This window comes from Saxophila tyrrhenica (assembly GCF_035928015.1).
Source record: "Saxophila tyrrhenica strain CCFEE 5935 chromosome Unknown scaffold_15, whole genome shotgun sequence".
NCBI lineage: Eukaryota > Fungi > Ascomycota > Dothideomycetes > Mycosphaerellales > Extremaceae > Saxophila > Saxophila tyrrhenica.
Window position 1 is genome coordinate 448,764 of NW_027041747.1, and position 23,507 is coordinate 472,270.

The 23,507-nt window shown below is 56.2% G+C and overlaps 8 protein-coding genes across 8 annotated transcripts; 4 read left to right on the forward strand and 4 right to left on the reverse strand.

The window, feature by feature from the left end:
- Positions 1 to 84: 84 nt before the first annotated feature.
- On the reverse strand, positions 85 to 1,718 carry FCY21 (Purine-cytosine permease fcy21; the record flags this gene model as incomplete). The annotated part of the gene is made up of 2 exons (XM_064806025.1): positions 85 to 1,407; positions 1,461 to 1,718. 2 exons carry the CDS (start codon positions 1,716 to 1,718, stop codon positions 85 to 87), a joined length of 1,581 nt encoding a protein of 526 aa, XP_064655884.1.
- Positions 1,719 to 2,456: 738 nt separating this feature from the next.
- On the forward strand, positions 2,457 to 4,379 carry LTR77_008796 (uncharacterized protein; the record flags this gene model as incomplete). Its single annotated transcript, XM_064806026.1, has 2 exons — positions 2,457 to 2,530; positions 2,621 to 4,379. 2 exons carry the CDS (start codon positions 2,457 to 2,459, stop codon positions 4,377 to 4,379), a joined length of 1,833 nt encoding a protein of 610 aa, XP_064655885.1.
- A 229-nt stretch (positions 4,380 to 4,608) lies between these two features.
- SPA2 (component of the polarisome) lies at positions 4,609 to 7,005 on the reverse strand (the record flags this gene model as incomplete). Its single annotated transcript, XM_064806027.1, has 1 exon — positions 4,609 to 7,005. One exon carries the CDS (start codon positions 7,003 to 7,005, stop codon positions 4,609 to 4,611), a length of 2,397 nt encoding a protein of 798 aa, XP_064655886.1.
- A 975-nt stretch (positions 7,006 to 7,980) lies between these two features.
- Positions 7,981 to 8,745, forward strand: LTR77_008798 (uncharacterized protein; the record flags this gene model as incomplete). Its single annotated transcript, XM_064806028.1, has 2 exons — positions 7,981 to 8,338; positions 8,387 to 8,745. 2 exons carry the CDS (start codon positions 7,981 to 7,983, stop codon positions 8,743 to 8,745), a joined length of 717 nt encoding a protein of 238 aa, XP_064655887.1.
- Positions 8,746 to 9,869: 1,124 nt separating this feature from the next.
- HMG1_2 (3-hydroxy-3-methylglutaryl-coenzyme A (HMG-CoA) reductase isozyme) lies at positions 9,870 to 13,412 on the forward strand (the record flags this gene model as incomplete). Its single annotated transcript, XM_064806029.1, has 2 exons — positions 9,870 to 12,985; positions 13,040 to 13,412. The coding sequence occupies 2 exons, from the start codon at positions 9,870 to 9,872 to the stop codon at positions 13,410 to 13,412; spliced, it is 3,489 nt and encodes a 1,162-aa protein (XP_064655888.1).
- A 183-nt stretch (positions 13,413 to 13,595) lies between these two features.
- LTR77_008800 (uncharacterized protein) lies at positions 13,596 to 14,591 on the reverse strand (the record flags this gene model as incomplete). Its single annotated transcript, XM_064806030.1, has 1 exon — positions 13,596 to 14,591. The coding sequence occupies one exon, from the start codon at positions 14,589 to 14,591 to the stop codon at positions 13,596 to 13,598; it is 996 nt and encodes a 331-aa protein (XP_064655889.1).
- A 653-nt stretch (positions 14,592 to 15,244) lies between these two features.
- Positions 15,245 to 16,885, reverse strand: HOS2 (histone deacetylase; the record flags this gene model as incomplete). Its single annotated transcript, XM_064806031.1, has 1 exon — positions 15,245 to 16,885. The coding sequence occupies one exon, from the start codon at positions 16,883 to 16,885 to the stop codon at positions 15,245 to 15,247; it is 1,641 nt and encodes a 546-aa protein (XP_064655890.1).
- A 2,925-nt stretch (positions 16,886 to 19,810) lies between these two features.
- On the forward strand, positions 19,811 to 23,281 carry LTR77_008802 (uncharacterized protein; the record flags this gene model as incomplete). Its single annotated transcript, XM_064806032.1, has 1 exon — positions 19,811 to 23,281. The coding sequence occupies one exon, from the start codon at positions 19,811 to 19,813 to the stop codon at positions 23,279 to 23,281; it is 3,471 nt and encodes a 1,156-aa protein (XP_064655891.1).
- Positions 23,282 to 23,507: the final 226 nt, after the last annotated feature.

The window sequence follows — 23,507 nt, forward strand, 5'->3', positions numbered from 1 at the left end:
CAAGGTCAAGGCGACTTCGCCATTTCTTCAAACTCATACAGCTATCCACTCCACCGCCTCACCACCTCTGTTCCTACCTTTAAACTACCGGCCAAAGAACTTCAACTCCACCGTCCTAAAACACAAATAACTCGTCGCCGCAAACGCAAACCCCAACTCAAACCCCACATCCCCTCCAAACGGATGCTCACCCGCCGCCAACCCCACGGGTCCTACAAACCACACTTGGCTCATCCCCAACACCATCCCGCACACTCCAACACAGAAAGCCCCCACCGCCGCGATCCCCGGCGGCAACAACTCCGGCCGCTCGTAGATCTCCGGCTTGTAACCTGACATACCGCGTTTGAACACGAAGTGGTCGGTCAACGAGATGCCCTCGTAGATCGCGAGCCAGTATCCGATGAAATTCATGAAGTTCTCGAGGACTTCTTCGAAGTGGGAGTACCCCGGGATGGCGATGGCGATGTACACGCCCGTGCCTATGCCGGTCCAGATGAAGCGCGGCACGCGCGCGGTCCAGCGCGCGAGGACTTGGACGGTTAGGGCGATGGAGTAGATGTTGGGGCAGTTGTTGGCGATGATCGTGAGGGCTAGCACTACCAGGCAGAACTTGCCGAAGGTTCCCAAGTGGTAGATTAGGACCGCGCCGAGCAGTCCGCCCGTGCCGGAGGCGGTGTAGCCGCGCTGGTAGCGGTTATCGCCGTCGTTGGGGAAGGTGGCGGACATGACGGCGACGCCGAGCATTTCGGTGAAGAGGAGGGGGATGATGAGGCCGAGCCAGGTGAAGAGGAAGACTTTGCGCCGGGACTGGGTGGAGGGTTGGTAGACGGTGTAATCTGCTGCGTAGCTGGTCCAGCCCGTCGCGAAGCCGTAGACCGTCGCGCCGAAGGATAAGACGGAGCCGAGCTCGGCTTTGCCTACGCCCCATGGGATGGCGACGAAGTCGCCGCTGTGTGCGAAGACGCCGAGGGTGATGAGGAAGATGATTACCGCTGGGAGCCATGACCAGAACTCGTAGGCGTGCACGACTTTGTATCCGAACAGCGTGACGAGGAAGGTGCAGAAGGCGATGATGAGGATGCCGGCGTAACCAGGGACGTCCGGGTTGACGGTGTGGATGAGCTGGGCGCCGACGATGGAGTTGACGGCGCTCCAGCCGATGCAGGCGAGGACGTTGAAGACGGCGATGAGCTTGACGCCGTACCAGCCGAACCAGAAGCGGGAGAGGACCATTTGGCGCAGGCCGAAGCGTGGGCCGAAGGTGGAGAAGTAGCAGACGGGTGTCACGCCGAGGAGGTTGAAGAAGAGGACGACGAGCATGGCGTCCGCGACGCCCATGTACCAGATGCTGCGCGCGAGGACGCCAATGGCGAAGGAGGAGACGACCATGTTTGCTGAGAGCCACTGTTTACATATCAGAGTCTGCAATTGGATGGCAGTGGGGAGGATTGACATACCATAGTCATCGTGTTGAGCAGCGCTTTGAACCCATTGTCCTCCCTCTCGTCTTCAGGCACTCTCTCAATACCTCGCTGCTCGATCTTTAATCGGCCTGCCAACCTCTGCGTCTTCGCATACCAGCTGTCGCCGATCTCGAAAGTGTCGCCCGGCACGGCGCCGTCTTCAGCCATGAGCTTGCCATGGTGCTTCGTCAAGCCCTCTGCAGTCGTGCTCTGCGCGCGCTTCTCGACGTCGTAGGTGTCGTTGAGACCCATCTTGATCGCCTTCTACTATACAGTTTCCGTCTGATACCAGGGTTGATGTGTGGTATACCCGGCTTCACGAAGAAGTTTCTTCCGGCAGTCCTCGTCTCAAGTCGCGAAGTATAGAAGGACAATACAGAAATCACCTATATCGAAGAAGAATGCGCATCCAGAGAAACAATAAGAATAATAAGCTCCTCCCACCACGCGACACCAATGCCGCTATCTCTCCACCTACCCAGTCCAGGCCCGCATATCGCCGCGTGAGCTCAGATAAGAGAGAAGCTCGCGAAGATTTTCCAGAAGCCCCAGCCTCCAGGGCGAGGTATCTCTCTCGTACCCACCCGACACCCGATGACGGCGTGCTGCGATGGCGGTCGAGATCCCTGCTTGCTTATCGCGGACAAGAAGTGCTTGGACTCTTGGAGGAGCTTGTCCAGCCTCTGCAAATGCAACTGCTGGATCCGGTCTTGATTGGGTCGGCGGATGCAGTGAGACGGACTGGATCTGGAAAGTTGTTTTTTCCTTTGCCATCTGGTCGGCGTGGCCGGGTTTACGGGAGGCGTGTGTAGGCGATGGGAGGGATTGGGGGGAGATAAGGATGAGGCCAATGAGAGGACGAGATCACGCGAAAGAAAGTGTGGTCGCTTCGGCCTTGTGTTGCCGGCCAGCTCCCTGCTCCGTCGCCTACACCAGTGCATCGGACAGGTTTCTTGACCGAGGACAAAAGAAGCGGCATCGACTTCATCAATGGATCAGGCAGCTGAACTCTGCTCTGGGTGTCGCATCGCGCTCGAGGAATCGTATCGTGGAAAGACCAGAACGTACGCAACACTCACCTGGAGTGCTTTGAACAATATAGCCGACTCAGGCTGCCAAATATGTGTCTGGATAAGAAACTCCTTGAACAAAAGCTATGTCGACATTGCAGATGAGGACTGGGACAATGATTACGACTTTGAGATCCGCAGAGGATTCGAGATGGCGAGAGAGCTGATTGACCAGAAGTCGGACTCAGAGCCATTCAAGGGACGGTTGAGTGACGCAAATATGGATGTGAACATCTACTTTGCGGACGAGTATGAAGATCGTGAAGCATTTTTCAGAGTCTCCCTCTTGTCGTTGTCCACAGGGAATTCATGGCCCGACTCGTACGAGCCCACGCCTGGTACTGGTGACGAGAACACTTTTGAGCTGATCAAATACTGGACCGACGTTTGTCTAAAGCAGCACTCATCATGTCACGGAAGTGGCCGCTGGCAATGGGCGCCCACAAGACTGATACACGTTCGCAGAGATGGAGAGAAGGGCATATTTGCTTCACTACACGAAGCCGCGCTTGAAGATTACCCTTCTGAGGTCGACTACTTAGTTCTCAGCCATCGCTGGCTCAGCAATGAGCCCTTGCGGCTGCTCAAGAAGAACCACAACGATCTCCGCAACGAGATCCCGCTCGATAGCTTGAAACCGGCCATTCAAGAAGCCACGGACCTGTGCCTGCGGCTTGACACTGCATACATCTGGATCGACACCTTGTGCATACTTCAAGACGACCCCGGCGATCTAGACCGTGAACTCGCAGAAATGCATCGGATATATGGCAATGCCAGATGTACCATCGCAGCAGCCGTCACTAACGGCGGCTGCTTCAGCACCCGAGACACCCAGCTAACGAGAAACAACATCATCACACTCACCCTCGCCGGAGAGACGCTGAGATATCGACTCAAAGTCCACTGGGGACAAATCAACGGCGAACTCCAGAGCTGCATCCTCGGCAAACGAGCTTGGATCTTCCAAGAACGCTTCCTGTCTCCGCGCATACTTCACTTCTGCGACCGGCTTGTGCACTGGGAATGTCGCGAGCTGGAAGCTTCAGAGGTATATCCCAAAGGCAAGCCGCCAGCTATAAGCGCCAACAGGCATCGTCCCTTCCATTTCGATGCCCAAGACAAGAGCAGCCCAAGCTCAACAGCACTCAGCCTACCACCCTGGGACTCAATCGTAAGCAACTATACAGACCGCAGCCTGACCTTCCCAGCAGACCGTTTGAAAGCTCTATCCGGCGTAGCCGCATACTGCGCCGCACTTACGGGTGACGAATATCTCTACGGCCTCTGGCGCAAAACAATACCAGTGAGTCTTCTTTGGGGCGTCGTAGCATCCGAGCAAGAACCGGTGAAGAAGCGTCTGCCTAATCTCGCGCCCTCGTGGTCCTGGGCTTCGGTGTCCGGGTTGGTGATGTTTAGTGGGTGGCTTGAGCGGGAGCATGAGGTGCTTGCTGAACTCGTTGGGTTGGAGAACGTTGACGACGGCAAGTCTGCCTTTCAAGCTGTGGTGCGATTGTGTGGGATGGCTTTCAAAGGCACAGTGCAAGGCCAGCTTGCTGGCACGATGCTGACAGACTACTTATATGCCACATCGCCCATCGTTCCGGACGCTACGATTCGAGTTCTCCCCGACACTAGTGACGGTGATATGGAGCACCTTGAGCCCTATGAGGCGTATTTCTTGCCTATCCTCTACGTCGAAGACATCGGCACCGACGGAATCATTCTGGAGTATTTGGAAGACGCTGTCGTGCCAACGTACCGGCGAATTGGCTGTTTCAGCGTGGGCGGACGTACAAATCTCGATGAAGCTAATGGTAGCGAAGAGTACTGGGTCTGCTGATGGTGGTGAGTCTTCACTCAGTTCAAAAGATCGCGAGGATATTAGCACACATTAGCGAAATGCTGTGATATACCATATCAAGTAAGGCATGCAAGACAGTAACATTACATTTACATGGAATGATATAGTGATCCCATCTCTCGAGATCCCTCTGTCCAAGCCATCCCGGCTATCCAGTGAAGTCGTAACTCCAACCAGACTTCCCTAACCCAATCCCTCTCATTCCCATCTACCGGTAAGGATCATACTCCTCCCCCTGCCCCGCCCCATTCCCATTCCCATTCCCATTAACCTGCCCCACCGCCACCGTCGGCGTCGTAGGCGTCGTAGGCATCTCCTCCTGCTTCGCGCCCCACCCAAACCACCCATTCACCTTCTTCAACGTCCCGCTCCTCCCTATCCCACCAAAAGCCGCTGGTTTGTTGTCCGGAGCACTAATCTGCACCGCTGGCGCTGAGCCCTCGTTCCCGTTTTCAGAAGGCGAAAACGTCCCGTCGCCAGTCGGGGACGCCATATCCGAGAGCCTGTCATCGTAGAATGACCCGACGGACTCGTGAGGGTCGCGGACTGCTTCGACTTCGGCGTCTTCGAGTTCTGATTTGGGCGAGGGACGGATGCCGACGGCTTTGACGAGCTCGATGACGGAGGATGTGAGGTTGGAAGCTGCGGCGTCTAGGAGAGCGACGGGCGAGAGGCCGGAGGCGGAGGCGTGTTGTTTGGTCGCTGTGATGAGGCTGTTGGCTGTGCCGGTCACGCGGGCTTTGAGCTTCGCTACTGGGAGGGTTTGCTGTTGCGGGGCGGCGCTGTCCGGGGAGTGTGGTGAGGGTGAGGGGGTGGGGTAGCCGTCGGTGCCGATGGCGGACGTGATGGATTGGACGCTGAGGACGACGTTCTTGACGGAGGTGAGCATGGGTTCTGTGCTGGTCTGTCGTGCCGTCTTCAGGAGCTCGTCAATGGAGAGTTGGAAGCGGGAGACGTCGAGGTCCTTGACAAGGCCGCCTTCAGAGAGCAGAGCTTCCTTCCTGAGCAGACTTCCAGCGTCGAAAGTCGTTTGCAGTCCAAGACCCAGAGCAGAAGCACGCAGACTCTTGTTCTGCGCCTTGACTTCGGCGTATCGCTGCCGCCAGTCGTCAATCTCCTTCTCGAGCTTGGTGACTTGAGCGGCAAGCTTCTCTTCCTGCTCGATGGCTTTGTCGTTCTCTCTGCTGAGGTCGCGCATCTCTCGCAAGTACATGGTAGCCTCGTCTCGGACCTCCTTGGTGATCTTCTCCTGGTTCGCAAGCTCCTGCTGCAGGAGGTCGATTCGGCGTGTGTAATCGGTGCTGTCAACTGTTCGCTCCGGGCCCTTTTCAAGCTGCGATCGAAGTTCCTCCGCCTCAGTTTGGTGGGTCTCCAACTGCTGATGAAGATCTTCAGTCTGACTGTGGATATTGTCCAGCTGCTCTCGCAGATCATCGCTCTGGCCATGAGCATTATCCAGCTGCGCCCGTAAATCGTCGCTCTGGCTATGCGCATTGTCAAGTTGTATCCGAAAGTCCTCAACAGTACGGTCGTGTTGTGCTCGGATGTCCCGCTCATCCTGACTCTTCTCCCGATGAAGCTGGTCAAGCTCGTTTCGCAGGTTCTCGTTGAGTTTCTGAGCGTCCATGTGCTTCTGCTCGAGCTCTTCGCGCAGACTGCTGAACGAGTCATCCTTCTCACTCAACTGGCTCTCTAACTCCTCCATCTTGCTCTTCAGATCTGCAATCTCCGCCTCCTGCGCTTGCAACCTCTCCTTGTCCTCGGCATTACTGATCGCATTCCCAGCACTGACGCTACGAGTAGCCTCGCTGAAGCGGTTGTCCAACCGGAACGCTTCTTCCTCCTCATCGTCATCATCGTCCTCGACCATCGTGCTCTTGTTAGGTACCATAGTATTACTCTGGAACGTCTTCGGAAGCGGTCTGGGCGGGCCCATACCATTGGGTCCGCTCATACTATTCGGCCCTCCCATGCTGTTAGGCCCGCCCGGACTCATGGGTGGTCTTCCGCCAGCGCTAGGTGGAGGAGGCCGGAACCCAGGAGGTGGTGGCCGCATGCCTCCTCGACTCGGCGCACGCATGCTGGTTCCGCTCATCGGTCGATCGATATCGCCGGCAGCAAACCTGGGTATGCGACGCTCAAGCTCGTAGTACACATCTGTAGCCAGCTGCCTAAACCGGTCCAATGGAAGTGTCGAAAGTTTTTGCCTGGCCTGGTTTCGTTTCGGGTGGAAGTTCTGCTTCGGCGGGAGGGCAGGAGGTACGTTCGCAAACTTCTGCATCCGATGATCCTCCCGTCGGTTCAACTCGTCGTACACGTCCGTACTGAGCTCCATGAACTGCGTCACCGACAACCGCAGCAACTTATCGCGTGCGCGATTCGGCTTCATATTCCCCTGCGCGTCATGCAGACTCGAGTTCAACCACGCTTTCAACGTGACATAGTGCTTCTGCAGCGCGTCCTCATTATGCGGGTTTACGTTCATCTTCGCGCTGTCTCTTTGCCCGCCAAACATCCTGCCATCGCTCGATCGCGCAATGGAGCTCGCGCTCGAAGGCGGCCTGCCACCACCCACACTACTCCCGCCTTGCGAAGGCCGCGACATGTCTGTTGAATTGCTCGGGTGTTGTGATGTAGGAGGGGAGGGACGACTCGGCGCGTATCCTCCCTCCTCGACCGGCGGCGTGCCTAGCGAGCCGTATCTGTTTGGGAAGGACGAGTCATTGCTGCTCATGGACAGCGGTGAGGTAGGTCCTGACGGCAGTCGATTCATAACCGGTTGTTTGTGGTGTGTTGATAAGCATGCAATTGCCGCCGAGTATCATGAGCGAACCGCGTTCTCGTGTCGTATCTAAGATCGAGTATTAGAGGAAGCAAGGAGTTGCAGATCCGGACGATTCGTTCTTGTGATTATCGGCGCCAAAGCAACTCAATGCTTCGTGTGAATGGATCGCAGCCGCCCAGTATGTATTGTTGTTGCTGTTTGAAATGATCCCAGGTAATGACTGTTGCCGGTAAGAATACAAGAGCGTGCCCCTCGCGAGAAGAAGACGACGACGGCGAGAAGGTGTGGTGGTGGTGGTGCCTCCTGCTTGGAAAGCTCAACGGTGATTCAGGGGATGTCCAATCACATGCTGCAGATCACGCCTTGGATTCGTTCCTGGCGCTACTGGGATTAAATAACCTTCCTTTTGCCTGGGGGCTGACCGAGCTCCAGAGCGCCATCGAGAACGGTCATCTTTTATTTCCACAGAGATAGCAGGATCAAGGTCCTCGTCAGGTGTAGTTGCAGGCGGAATATTCGCCATAGCACGAACAACTGCGAGACTTGGTTGCACCCAAACATGAGCGATGCCAGTGAGATATGTTCCAGCTTCCAGACTGTAGCAACTCACCGCTCCATAGATTCATTCTTTTACTTCTTTCTCACTATTACATTCGATCTCAAAAGAGCATAAACCCGGCCGTAAGAGACTCAATCTTAGAAGCATACCTTATCAGCATTGTTGAAACCAGAAGCCACTCAGCTTTGGCACTGGCTTGAACAAAACCAACAGCATTTATCCTCCAAGGGCCCGCAATGGTCGATACCCACGGTCCCTCGACGAACACCCCCTTCTGGAACATCAACGTCCCTCCCTCGCAACACACAACAGACTGCCCCAGCTACCTCCGTTACGCCTTCAAAAACGACAAAGACCGCCAGATCCTTTCCACACCCGACTCGGAATACCGCCGCCAGTCCTGGCAGGAAGTCCAGCAGATCATCCACGATAACCGGCTAGACTTGTTTTTGCGGGTGCCGAGCGATCTGAGGCGGTATCGCGAGTACTGCGAGAAATTGGTCGAGCAGTATGGGACGGTGATGAGCTTTGTGATGAAGGAGCGGTTGCGGTGGGGGGATGTTGTGGCGAAGGGGAAGGCGTTTGAATGCCCTGGTAGGTATGGTATTCTGCCTGAGCTGGTGTGGTGCTGATGAGGGGAAGACGACTACACGATCCTCTACAACGACTGGCCCTACGGAATTGACAGCCGCATCGTTCACCTAGTCATCTGGAATAAGGTCGACCACCCGTCTGAACCTATCACTTCCACCAACCCGAATGGCGACTTGACTCCCGAAGCCCGCAAGCAAATCAATGACTTCGTTGATGAGACGTTTGCCAGTGTTTGTGGGAAGGAAAATGTGATCTGGTTTAAGAATTGGAGCTCGTTGAAGAGTATTCATGCGATTGAGCATTTCCATGTCATGCTGTTTGATCCGGACCGGGAGTTTGTGGAGAGGATCACGCATGGGGATGTGCCGTTGGCTGAAAAGGTTGGTAAGGCGGGTGAGATCAAGTGACCTGAGAAGGATGCTGTGCGACCGGCAGGCGTGTTCGCTTGGTCGAAGAAGAAGTTGAGCTCTCCTGGAACGAGAACGACTCGTCAAATATTCGCCCTCGTTGCATCACTTCATGAGCTCTTTCGACGGGGAGACACAGCCAGCAGTCTGCGCACCACGACGAGGCCCAGTCGTACGTCAATGGCCATCAGCTGTCGTGGAGGGTACGAGCCTTCAAGTACCACAAAACGGCCCTGACGACGCAACAGTCGTACGACATGCACGGCAGACAGAACGCCACCTGTGCCACCTGTTCCACGAAGGCACAAATCGCGGCAGTCTTGCGTTGAGGGCCGGCCAATTAGCTAGCTCGCAGTAAGTTCAACCTGGAAGTGCCGATTTGCCGTGCTGTTGAAGAGCTCGTTCGAGGAATGTGTATAGCGGTCGAGATGGAAGTTGTCGAGTAGTAGATAGGTGGTCTACAGATGTGCAGCGGAGGCCCGGTGTTCTCTGTCCCATATCTCCAACATTCAAAAAACGCATCCATCGCGGTGGATCAAGGTGATCGCAATCACTCTCTGCAGGCAAGTGGCAGAAGTGGATCGACAGTCTGGGGTGCATCTTCGACTTGAACCCAATCAACTGGTCGCGTTCCTGGCCGGCATCATCGCCGCGACAAAAAGTTGCGTCGTTCACCGCCACAGGAGACGGGAGAATCTGGCGACCCTTCCGCCTCGGCCAGGAACCTGGATGTTGCTCTTGAATCTTGTTGATGATCCGACGTTGAGAGTAGTGGCGCACGGACGGGCGTTTTTGGTCGATTAGAGATTGCCATATTCTTTTGTTTCACCGCCGCATTTTTGTTGACTTGACTTCTGCTTGGACTCTGATATCTTGATCGCGAGGGTAGTATAGCCCGACGGAGGCGACTTCGAGCACGCGCGATCATTGACTGGACTGGAATCGCATCACATCACAATCGCATTGGCAAGAGCAATCAAAGGAAGGAGGCAGGCGCGAATCGTTCAAAAGTCGATGGCGGTTTCCTGAACGAACAATAGCAAGCGTCCCCGAACCTACTACTTCGACCCTCATCTCTTCCACCAACTACGACTCTGAGGTTCGCCGCCCATCAACCGCCGAACATGATCTTCTCTTCGTTCATACCCACGCGCTGGCGGCGGAACTACGACACCACCGATCCGAACAGACCAGGCTTCTACAACCGACAAGTCACCCCATATCTACAAGCGGTATCAGAGAAGGCATGCACGCATCCGGTATACACCCTCGCGTGTGTGGTCATACTGGGGAGTGGCTTCTACGCGCATTTGCTGGAGACGGGCTTCTTCCAGCCTTCGCCAGGAGCAGGGAATAAGGTGGACTTTAATGCGCTCGCAGCAGGGAGCAGGCAGTTACATGTTGGGCCGGAGACGGCGTGGAAATGGCAATTGGCAGAGAACGGGCAGGCGAGGAGGTTGAATAAAGGGGAAGATGACCTCTCGCTGGTTACACTGGCGTTCGTGGACTCCAGTGCGAATGCTGCGCCAGATGCGGCGCCGAAATCGAAGGATGTGCCATTGCCAGAGGGCAGTTCTGCGGAGCTCGTTCCCTCGAGCGCCCACAACATCCTCGCGCCGCTGTCCTCGGAGTCCACATTGGCATACTCGATGCCCTACAGCGAGTCTGCTCGCTTCTTCGATAGCGTCAAGGATATCCCGGCCACCTCATCCAACGCAGCAGAGAGCGACGACGGCTCAGACGACGAGACAGAGCAGAAACGCTGGATGATGAAGAACGCCAAGAAGACCTCTGGATCCACCGGCATGTTCTCATGGTTCGAGAACTCCTGGGCCTCGTTCATGGATCTGATCAAGAATGCTGAGACTCTCGACATCATCATCATGTCGCTCGGCTACTTTTCAATGTACTTGACGTTCATCTCGCTGTTCGTCAGTATGCGCAGGCTGGGCTCGAACTTCTGGCTTGGCACGACTGTCATGTTCTCCTCGGCGTTCGCTTTTCTGTTTGGCATTGTGGTCACGCTGCAGCTTGGAGTGCCGGAGAATGTGGTGTTGCTATCTGAGGGTGTGCCGTTCTTGGTGGTCACGGTTGGATTCGAGAAGCCGATCGTCTTGACGCAGGCTGTGCTTTCAGCATCGCTTCGGGCGAAGAATGGCGATGCGCCACTTACTATCCAGAACGCCGTACAGCAGGCAGTTCGGGAGCGTGGATTTGAGATTGTGCGAGACTACGCTATTGAGATCCTGATCCTGGTCGCTGGAGCTGCGTCTGGCATCCAGGGAGGACTTCGACAGTTCTGCTTCTTGGCAGCATGGACCCTTTTCTTCGACTGCATCTTGTTGTTCACGTTCTACACCTCGATTCTTACTATCAAGCTCGAGATCAACCGCATCAAGCGCCATGTCGCTCTCCGGAAGGCACTCGAGGAGGATGGCGTGAGCCGCCGAGTCGCAGAAACCGTCGCATCCAGCAACGACTGGCCCAAGGGCGACATCATCTCCGAAAAAGGCGACTGGAGCATCTTCGGCAAGAAGGTCAAGGACAGCAGCATCCCGCGCTTCAAGGTGCTGATGGTGTCTGGCTTCATTCTCATCAACGTGCTGAACCTCTGCTCAATGCCATTCCGCGGTACTAAGAACAGCGCGCCAGTGGCTACGGCAGGGCTTTCGAGCGTTGTTACGCCACCGCCAATGGACCCTTTCAAGGTTGCTAGCAGTGGACTGGACTTTTTGCTGAGCCAGGCGAAGAAGAGCGATCAGCCGATCAGCGTTACGGTGTTCAACCCGATCAAATACGAGCTGCAGTACCCATCTGTGCACTATAGTGCAGTGCAGGAGTCGGAATGGTCGTTGCTCAATAGCGATTACACTGACCGCTTGATATTCTCTGCTGTGGGTGGCAGGGTCGTCGAAAGCCTGCTAAAGAGCTTTGAAGATCCTGTGCTCAGCAAGTGGGTTATCATTGCTCTGGCGATGAGCTTGGTTCTGAACGGGTACCTCTTTAATGCTGCGAGATGGACGATTAAGGAGCCGGAGCCAGAGCAGACTCAAAACGGCACGATTAATAAGGAACAGGAGAGCAAGCAGGTTGAGGCTCCGCTCAATGGCCACGCTATCGCACCAAAGCTCCAGATTAATGGCGACCGACCCGCGACACCTGATGTGCCGATGACAGCCACTTCGCCTTCTGATGGTCGTAAGCGCTCAAGAGAGGAGTGCGAGGAGATGGTTAAGAACAAGCAGGCGCCAGTCTTGGAGGATGATGAGCTCATCGACCTGTCTCTACGCGGCAAGATTCCTGGCTATGCCCTGGAGAAGACGCTTGAGGATAAGACAAGAGCTGTCAAAGTCCGAAGAGCTGTTATCTCGCGTACGCCTGCAACGACTGAGCTCACGTCGAAACTGGAAAAGTCGAAGCTGCCATACGAGAACTTCGACTACGACCGCGTGCATGGGGCTTGCTGTGAGAACGTCATTGGGTACCTGCCCCTGCCTCTTGGTGTTGCTGGACCTATGACTATTGACGGACAAAGCTATTTCCTGCCCATGGCCACGACTGAGGGTGTGCTCGTTGCAAGCACGAGCCGTGGTGCAAAGGCTATCAACGCCGGTGGGGGAGCTGTTACCGTTCTCACTGGCGATGGCATGACCCGAGGACCTTGCATTGGTTTCGAAACGCTTGCGCGAGCTGCAGCAGCCAAGGTATGGCTCGACAGTCCAGAAGGCCAGAAGACGATGAAGGATGCTTTTAATTCGACATCTCGATTCGCTCGTCTGCAACAACTCAAGGCTGCGATTGCGGGCACGTACGTCTATGTGCGCTTCAAGACGACGACCGGCGATGCCATGGGCATGAACATGATCTCGAAGGGTGTGGAGCACTCGCTAAAAATCATGCGTGAGGAGGCTGGCTTCGAGGACATGGCCATCATCACTGTGTCTGGCAATTACTGCACGGACAAGAAACCCGCGGCAATCAACTGGATTGATGGCAGAGGCAAGAGCGTGGTCGCAGAAGCCATCATTCCCGCGGATGTCGTCAGAACGGTGCTAAAGAGCGACGTTAATGCCCTCGTCGAGCTGAACATCTCCAAAAACCTCATCGGCAGCGCCATGGCCGGCAGCATTGGAGGCTTCAATGCCCACGCCGCCAATATCGTCACCGCCATCTTCCTGGCTACTGGTCAAGACCCAGCACAAAACGTTGAGAGCAGCAACTGCATCACAGTAATGAAGAAGTAAGCCACCCCTTCCTCCACCCTCAACCTACATCCATACTAACATATCCACAGTCTAAACGGCAACCTCCAAATCTCCGTCTCCATGCCCAGCATCGAAGTCGGCACCATCGGCGGCGGCACCGTCCTGGAACCGCAAGCCGCCATGCTCGACCTCCTCGGCGTCCGCGGCGCCCACGCCACCAACCCGGGCGACAACGCACGGCAACTCGCCCGTATAGTCGCTGCCGGCGTATTGGCGGGGGAGTTGTCGCTGTGCTCGGCGCTGGCGGCGGGGCATCTGGTGCAGGCGCACATGAGCCATAATCGCTCTGCAGCGCCTTCAGCCGCGCCGACTAGGAGTGGGAGTCCGGCGCAGGGGGCTAGGGCGGCGCCGGTGGGTTTGGCGATGACCAGTGTTGTTGAGAAGGCTGGGAGGGGCAGGTGAGGGGTGAATCGGTTTGAGGGGATGGTGTTTTTGAGTGTAGCGTACTAGCATTTGTGTCCTATGGTGCTGGGATGGGAGCGGGGCTGGGAATGTATATATATTATACCCAGACATCACACAAAAGAATACCAGAGGGTGAATCATGTTGTGAGGAGTTCACTTCTCTCCAATCCCAAAATATGTCTATCCAGACATCAAAAACATCCCCAAATCCCGCACATACGCATCCGTCTCCTCCAACTCAGGCATATGACTACTCAACGCATACCTCACCCACCTCGTCCTACACGTCGGCCTTAAGAAATACGGCTCCACCGTCTCATCCTGCGCCTCGTCAAAATACCCATTCATGACCAACAACCCCCCCGGCGCCGTCTCGGCCGTAATCTTCCCCAACTCTTCGGTGATAGACCAAGTCTTCAGACTCCCAATGACGTGAAACTCGCTCGGCCCGTTCATCGTCTCGTACACCGTGTTATCCTGCTTCATATACGCGAAAGCGTCGTTGAGCTCTTGCGGCCACGGGTCCAAGCGGCACGCGTGCCGGCTGTAGAAGACTGCGACGGCGGACTCGTATTCTTCTGTGTCCGTTTTGCCTTCGCGCTCGCAGCGGTCGAGGGTTTCCTGTACGGCTTTGGGGAGGGCGCTGCGCAGCTTGTTGGCCACGCGCACCCAGTGCGTCATGTTGGAGGGGCTGTTGCTGATGACGAGTTTGCGCAGGTTGGGGGGTTGGCGTTCGATGGCGTATTGGGCTGCGAGCATGCCGCCCCAGCTTTGGCCTAGGAGGTCGAATTCCTTGATGTCTAGGTAGGATTTCAGGTTGTCGAGTTCGGCCATGAAGAGCGCGGGGGTCCAGAAGGCGGTATCGCCTTTTTTGTCTTTGAAGTGGGTCGATTCGCCGCAACCGATTTGATGGTACATTATCACTGGGATGGAGTAGTCGGTGTGAATTAGGGAGATCGGGAGGAGGTAATTAGAAGGCACTCCTGGGCCGCCGTGGAGGCAGATGAGGGGGGTTTGCTTGGAGGTGGAGAGGTCGCCCCATTGCTGATACCACGTCTCGCCCTTCAGGCCAGTTGGGGAGTATTCGAAGGGGATGCGGCCAGTCTTGGTTGGTTGAGGATATGGGCGAGTTTGCCCTGGTGGTTGGATGATCTTGTACTCGGAATCGGAGGACATGCTGGCGGTGGTTTGGGGGGTTGTGGGTGCGTTAGGCATGGTACGGGACTGGAGGACAGGAAGAAGAGGACAGAGAGGAGTATGCGAAAGTAATAACGAGCCTCAGTCTAGCGATTGAGGTCCTTCCTACCTTGGTCTGGAGCTCGCCTTTGCTCATGTCACCTGCCTATTCGGGTGATTAGAACCAGCCAGCCATGCCGCGCTTGATGTTCGTGATGCGACATTGGCGCTTAGCTGACTGCGATCGTTGGCTCGTTTTGTGCATTGGTCCGTTGTATGGCGCGCGTTCGCAGGAAGAGAAGATGTAGGGAAGGAGGAAGCTGAAGCTGACAGCTGCGGATCTGCAGGAACGCCGAAGAGCCTGTGGTGGGGTCCTCTATGGCTTGGCAGATGGTGAGAAACGAAGTCGGAGTGGTCATTGATGTCACCAATCTACAGATGAAGTAGACCATAATCTTGGCTTCGTATAACTGAAAGGTGGTAGGACGATGCGGCAGTGGGCTCATGAGCAGCCCTTTATAGAAGAGGTATCAAAGTGCGTTGTTCTGACTGCAAGCCAGGCATATCTGTCCAATACTAACAACCCACCATTCCCGACAGCGCCCAAACGACCAGTCCCGCTAAGAATAACGATGGCCACCAGGTCCTTCCCATCACCTCAGCTCCCCCCTCCCAGCCGGATTCCGCTCCCTCCACCTCCTGTCGCGCTCTGCCTTACCCGGCTTCATCTCCTTGTCAACGCTGTCCATGATCTCCTGCATAGCCCTCTGCGTCGGCAACTGATCGCACTTCACCCACGGCGCATTGCGAACGTACTTCAGATCGCCGTCCAGCTTCTTCACCATGTATTCCAAATCCACGTCCTTATTCTGGTTGTTATGCACAGGCGTATTCTTGTTAAACGGAGGATGCAGCTTGCCGTCGCCGTGAGCCCTGCCCTGGAAAGCCTCGGGTCGGGGTACGAGGTCGAGCGGTATGCTGTCTGGTAATGTATTGTCTGTTGCCAAGGCAGTCTCGTGACACCAGGCGCGGGCGACGTTGCGGGCGGTGTAGCCTCCGCCTCCGAGAATGAGGAGGGGCAGACCGCTGCGCTTGACGAACGAGACGCATTCGCCGTGTTGTGTGGTGCTGATGTTGAATTGTCCCAGCCTGTCACCACCCAGACTATCTGCTCCGCACTGAAGTACAATGGCAGAAGGTTTGAAGGCTTCGATGGCGCGGCCTGTGACGTTTTCGAACAGATATTTGTACTGTCCATCGTTAATGCCAGAGGCTATAGGGACGTTGAGAGCAAAATGCTCGCCCACGGTGCCTTTCAGTCCTACATCGGCCAGGTCGCCGGTTCCGGGGAAGAATTTGTGCTGTGTCTCGTCATACGGGCCATAGCGGTGATATGACAGTGTCATGACTCGCGGTTGGCGCTGAAAAGCTTCTTCTACCCCATCACCATGGTGGACGTCAATATCGATGTACAGAACTCGGGGATATACCCGGAGCAGGTCGAGGATGGAGAGGACAATGTCGTTAATGTAGCAGAAACCGGAGGCTTCAGCTCGGTGCGCGTGATGCAGACCTCCGGACCAATTGATGGCGATATCTGTCTGGTTACTTGTGAGCTGCTGAGTGGCGCCAAGGGTAGCGCCAGTGTACAGGAAGAGATATGTGGACATGCCGTCGAAAACTGGACAGTCGGCGCCCGGGCTGGTAGACAGGTTGAACGGACCAAGATCGACAGTGTCGTTTTCGTGTTTCGGTGGAATATGTTGAGCAAAGCGCGGAACCTCACAGAGAGAAGCAAAAGTTTGCGGCGAAACCTGAGCGAGGAAGTCGACATAATCCGGGTCATGGAAGGCGCGAACCTGGTCCTTGCCAGCGGAAACTGCTTCGTGCGTATCCATGGCATAGTGAAGACCATAGCCCAGCACCAAATGTTTGGTCAAAGTCAACCTCCATGGCTTCATGGGATGTGTCTTGCCGAAATGCATATCTTCCACGCGGCTGTTGTAGTGGAAGGACACCTTGTGGCCCTTTGGCTTCGTAATGCCGATTTCCTCCACATTCTGCATGATCTTGCGGTTGAGCTCTTGATCTCGCCATAGCGCCTCATCTTCGTCTGTGAAGTCTGGTGTCGGAGGTGCGTGATGCGATGCGCCATTATGATGTCGGCTGTTGGGTATGTTCTCTGCTGTCGCTGATCCTGATCCTGATCGTGGGGAGACGTTGGCGTGGCCGGGCGACCATTGCTGGACTATGCTGTCGCGGACATCGGCGCGAGGTGTATTCGAGTTCGTCATCGAGGTAGCATGTTCGTGTATGGATTGAGTGCTCCCTGACTGTCCGGTGGGGGAAAGGCATCTGCAAGTGCTGTATGCACAGAGCAGTCGCGCTGGGGCGCAAAGTGGAGAAGCCCCGCGGGAGATCGCTGCTGCCGCAACTCTATTCACTCATCTCTCCTTCCAGAACACACATCGACGCATGTGAAAGTCCAGACACATTTTATCAACGGTGCTTTGATATTATCTCCCTCCATCAGAACAACTAGTCCAACTGACACAGACAAGTAACGCGACTCAGACTGCGCGACTACCTTGGATCTAGCTCACTTCGGGGCGCTACAAGGTCGTCGTGAGCGCAGGGCGGGCATCTCATCTGCTGTTTCTTTAGAATGAGCCTGGCAGTCCCAGAGGATGCAGCATCAGTGCTGGAGCAGTTCGTGCATGATGGTAAGTATTGCGCTCTTCGCTCTCGGGCCTAACTGCAGCTGACTTCCCACAGTGGCGAACACCCCAGCAGAGATCACGCATCTCTTAGAGGAAATACAGGCCAAAGACTTGCAAATCGCCGCTTTCAGGGACGAGATCACCAAGCGAGAGAACCAGCTACAGAAATGGGTCCGCGTAAACGGCGGCCATGTGCAAAACCCAAAGGAGGACGCATTCTCACGAACTATTAACGACTGCTACGACAAGTGCGAGATCCTGCAAGCTGAGAAGTGCGGCTTGAGCGAGAAGGCTTCCATAGTCCTCGAGCGGCAGATCAAGCGACTGGACATGGGCTTGCGAGGCTTGGCTGTGAGGGAAGAGTTTCCCAGCGACTGGAACGGACCCTCGCTTCTCTCTGCCAGCGGTAACGCCACAGGCGTCAATACACCGGCTACCGGCGGAGGAGGTGCTGTACATGGCGGACCTTTGCAAAGTGTCAGCGGCAACATCGGTAGCGTAGGCGGCATGCCTAATATTGCTAACGCGGCGCAAATTCGTATGGCTCAGCAAGCAGCAGCACGGAACAACGCTGGTAGCACACAGACGCCAACGAACGTGTCTCGACACCAGCGTGAGGGAAGTACTGAGGCTAGCAAGCGGCGTCGTCTCAACACAAGTCTCGGCACGCTTCCCGCAGCAGGGAGCGGCTTACGACAATCCTCACTTGGGCCAGGAACTCCGAAGGCTGGCACCCCGGGTCCAGCAGCAAACGGTACCTCACGGGCGGGCTCTGCCCAGCCAGCTCGCTCAGCTGCAGGTCAGAAGAAGGAAAACGTCGCACCGAATCGCAAACCAGCACCTGCCCAGGCCACCTCGACCACACGGAAGCGCGACCGCGTGCGCACCTCTAAGAAAGGTGACCGCCGTCGCCATCTGAAGTCCGACCGCGCCACCCCAAGCACCCAAGCCTCCATCTCCGACTCCGAAGACGCCGGCTCCGACGCCACACCCTCATCACTCCACCGCAGTCAAGTGGACGGCGCGGGCGACCGTAGGAGTGGCCGAGACGGCAAACGCCGCCCTACTGTCGACGAGGAGGCCGAGGACAGCGATGCCGACGAAGACAACACCATCTACTGCACCTGCCAGCAACCGAGCTACGGCCAGATGATCGGATGCGACAACGATGATTGCGTCTACCAATGGTTCCACTATGGATGCGTGGGGATCAAAGAGCAGCCGCCCGGGGAGTGGCTGTGTCCGGTGTGTGTGAAGTTGCCCAGGAGCAAGATTGTGAAGTCTCGGGATTAGTCGTCTCACGAAGGGTCTCCTGCGATGTGGTTTGGTATGAGTTGCCTGCCGACGTACAACTGATCTTTGGAGATGCCGTGGGCTGGAAGAGTATTCGGCTGGCACGGAAAGATGGACAGTGATCGTTAGGTCTTCGTCTGGACGAGGAAAAGAGTGGCCTTGAGGGCCGAGTGTCGATCATCTATCAAAAACAATGACCCTTTTGAAAGTGGCATGCTCAGGTCATGTCCCAACAGTACTCAACTTCCAATTGCTTGCATGTTCGCGCGGAATGCAGTGACATTCTTGTTCTGCGTTGGCCTCGTGGGTGCAGTCTTTACGAGCTTACCTTGTGTCTCGGATTGCGGATGAAGTGCTGTAGGTCGACAGGGGTATCTGAAAGAACTTGGGTTTTCTTTTTAAAGTGCGGGTGCTCCAGTGCATGCCGCTGTCAATCTGGCATGACCACCTTAGCAGCGAGCCTTATGACCATACGCAGTGCAGACTATAGGCCATGTCATCCATTGCTGATCAACAAGATCTCAAATATTGTCAGGCCCGGCCAACATATAGGGTTCGGCAAGGCGCGTTAATACGAGGTCGCTTGCCGCGGAGACGTTGGCGCTGTAGCCGCTTACTAGGTACCATAATAATAACGAATCGAGACATACGTTTCCAACGAGCATCCTGAACATGGAGCCGTGTTGTTATATGCTTTCTCGCACGAGAACAAGAATCCAGGAGTTTAGGTTTTGGTTGATCGAAGAAATTTAGACTTCTCGAAGGCCTTCTAGGCGTCAGAGGTCCGAGACCTTGCCGAGCCGCTACGCCTCGCGGAAGTGTAAGAGGCTATTCTGATTTGGTTGTTCGTCGTCGTCGGCCTTCAAGGGAAAGAAACCTGGTCGCGGATCTTTCTTGTTGCTCTCATCGATCCCACCACCTCCACCTCCACTACCCTCCACCACCGCCATCCGCCGTACAGCCTTCTTCCGCCCTTCGATTCTCACCATTCATTCCGCTTCTGGACGTCGTCTCGTGATGGTGAGTGGCAGTCCCAACGAGCACCGCAGCCGGTACCACCCTTCGACGACTTCCTTTTCGTGGCGCCGTCGCTTGCTCGAGCGCACTTCTTCTCTTCGTCATACCAACCCACAACCGAGCAACCGCTGACACTCCGCCTGCCTTCCAGATGCCCACATAGCTATTAATTCCACCGCTCCCAGCGCAATGGGCGCCTTCCTACGCCTCGCCTTCCAGGCGCTTCTCTTCGCCGCCTCCCACTCGCTCGTCAGCGGCGCATTCATCCCCTTCGAAAACTGCCTCCCCGACTCCACGCTCAACTCCGACCCCTTGCTCCTCCAATGGGTGCCCCAGTACGTCGACGTCCGCTTCGACACCGAGAGCCCCAACAACCTGAACGTCACCCTCTACGGCAACGTGACCGGGCAGCAAGTAGAAGGGCAATACCCGCCCCCGAGTGATCCGCAATGGGATATGCCGAATAATACGTTTGGCAAGATATCAGATGAGGGATCGGCGAGGAAGCTCAGCACGCTGCTTGCGGGCTTTGAGGTGTTGACGTACGATGCGTATGAGGCGAAGGGGTCGCGGTTCTGCGACCACATCATTAATGGGTCTTGTCCGCTGGGTCCGCTGTTCTCGGCGAACGCCAGCAATCCGTACGAATTACATACGTTCAGTCTGGCGCACGACTTTGGGAGTCCGTACCAGTTCAGCACGCTGGCAGCGACGATACGTGTGATATCAGGGGATGTGAATGCGCCCACCGTTGCGTGTGTGAGCACGAATATCACGCCTGATCTTGGACCGAGCATTACTGGTTTGCTCACCTGGCTGCCGGCTGTGATTTTGATCATCAAGGCTATCGCTACGCTTACGGCCGCCATTTGGTCGCCGTGGGGCAGCTCGGACATCTTTCGCTGGAGCAGCAACTACGGAAGAGACGAGGACTTGCTGAGGCTGGTCACGCCTGGGTTTGGTGACTGCCTGCAGTACATACAGTTCGTTACGCTTATGGGGAGTTTGACGTTGCAATACCCAGGATTCTTCCAACCCGCCGTCAGTCAGACTGCGTGGTCACTTTTGCTCTTCAACCAGAGCTTCGTCAGCGGAGGCAATGGCACTCAAAGCCTGCAGGACGGCATCTATGTCACGAGCGGACAGTATGGTATCGCCACCATGAGACAGCTGGTCGGCATCGACGCATCCTACGACGTCTGGGCATGTATGGCCGTCTTTCTTGCTGCCATAGCAGGCGGTATCATCGTCCTGTGCCAGCTCGGATTCTTCCTCCGCTGGGTCTACCGCAAGCTTTCCGGAACGAGCGAAGAAGACCTGCGACGGAAGAACATCCCATTCACCTTTGGAAACATGGTCCGACTGTTGTTCAACTTCTTCATTCTGCCGATTGTGGCATTCAGTCTGTTTCAGCTGGTCATTTCGAACTTGTCGCCGACCTCCGTCATCGCTGTTGCAGCTATCCTTCTGGTCGTCGTCGTGCTCACGGCAGCCTGGATCCTCTACATTATCTTCAAGACGAGACCACGAACACATCTCTTCGACGACATGCCGACGGTCCTGGCCTACGGTCCACTTTACAACACTTACAGCGATAGCGCCGCACCGTTCGCTCTGATTCCTGTACTCATCACCTTTATGCGCGGCGTCGCTTTTGGTGCGGTTCAGCCTAACGGCACCGCACAGATTATCATACTTGCGATCTGCGAGGTCATACTAATACTTACACTAAACGGCTTCCGGCCTTTCCAGAACCAGACCAGCATGAACGCCTACCACACCTTCTTCTCGGTGGTGCGGTTGGTCACCATCATGCTGAGCGTCGCATTCGTGGGCTCCTTGGGCGTCAGCGAAGCTTCCAAGGGCTGGATCGGATACACCATCCTCTTACTCCACGCCTGCGTGCTGGTCTTCGGCTTCTTCCTCAACTCCGCGCAAACTCTCATCGAAGTCGCCGTGCGCTCGCTCGGTCTGGCCGGTAGTGACGCCCAATCAGGCGCAGTCCGTGGTAATATCCTGGGCTGGCGGATGCTGAAGAAGCGGCAAGATCGGTCAGCTGCGGCGGAGAGAGCTAGCATGTCCAGCGATGCGGCGATCTTGCGAGACTCCCGTGGCGATGATGGGCGAGCGAGGAGCATGTCGGCTAGCAGTCAGCAGCTGCTTGGTCAAGGGAGGATGACTCCTACCAACCCTCGGATTAGTGGTTTCGATAATTTCTCGAATGGGGGCGATGGAGTTGGCAGTCCGGATCCGGATCTGGGATACATGGCTGTTGCGCAGGGAGCTTCGCCGCATAAGCCTAGTATTGCTGTGAAAACTGATGGCGAAGCTTTCTACCGACCGCCGAGACGGAAGACGATTGATGCGCTTACGCCTGGTGCGCAGAGCAGAAGCGTTGTTGAGCCGGAGTTTGCGTACTCAGACGCTGTTGCACGATCAGCGAGCACGAGGGACAGCGCGCTCAAGGCGGAGGGCAATGGCTCGCCCGTCCCAGCTTACATCCGCGACCGCGCAGACTCCGATCCGCAAGGCCAGGCCAACCGACCCGACTACGCTGTCCGAGAAGTCGACCAGTACTACCACGGCACTGCGCTCTCCAACAATCCAGCTAGGCCAACGAGAAAGCTGAAGACCGGTCCAGCGAACCCAGAGAGCCCGGCTGCCAGCGCATCGACCTGGTTCCAGCGATTCGTCTTCGGCGTCAAGGAGAAGGCTAAGCAGAAGGATTCGGGCAAGGGCTTCGAAGTCGTGCGCTCCAAACCCATGATGTGGGATGCACCCAAGGGAGAGGCGGAGGGCGAGGGCGTGGAGATGCAGACGAGTCCGCCGATGAACGCTGAGCCGTACCGCGACTCGCCGGAGATGCAGCAAGGGGGTCTTCAGGCCGCGGCCGGCGCTGAGCGGTCCGTGAGTCCTCTTGAGGACAACGCTGCTCCTGTCCGGCCTTCGAGGGAGAGTGCAGTCTCAGCTATGCGGCAGAACATGCACCCCGGCATGCGAGCAGAGTATCCTGCTCGCGACCCTTCGGTCTCTGCCACCTCCCGCGGACGCCCAAGCGTCGACCAGCGCTCCGCCAGCAACGCAGGCACGCACACCGACTACCGGCCGTCTTCTGAGTTCGACGGCGAAGAACCCGAACGCTTCACCCGCATCTCTGAAGTCCCAACTTTGGGACCGATTGAGAGTGTAGGCGGCATGGACATTCCTTCTCGCTTCAACTCGCGCCGTAGCGCCAACCTGGACTCTGATCGGGGGTGGCTGTCAGACGTCGATAACATCTCCTGGCCGCACGCGCACGCCGAACCGCAGGGGCTGAACTACAGTACCAGCTCCCGCACCCCCACCGTACCTGAACGGAGCGCCGAGCGCGAGCGCAGCTCCTCCAACCACCACAACCCCCACGGCAGACGCGAATCTAACCTCCAATCCTACGAAGACCCCTCAGGCTTCCTCGTCCTCGGCGGCGGCAACGACGACGACGACTACGCGGACGAGGGCCGCCCGAACAGCTTCTTCAACTCGCACCATCATCGCGCGGCGGATAGTATTCATCGGAATTCTTTCGGGGCGCGGGCGGGGATGCAGGCGAGTAGTGCGGAGATTTATGGGGGGGACGAGGAACAAGGGTGGGGGAGGGATGTGACGGGGAGGTTTAGGTGATTGAGGGGGGATGGGGGATGGGTGTAATTTGTGGGTTTAGCGTGGAGTTGGGGTGGTACATTGACTGTCTGGGTCTTTTTAGGGGGGAATAAGGGTTTGCGGGAGTAGATGGGGTTTGTTTGTAGTGATGTGATATGATGGGAGGCATTCGTTTGCATGTTGCAGTTGCCGCTTCCCTTCTCAAAGACATTCCACGCTCCTAACTTCAAGCCACCTTTCGCGCTGG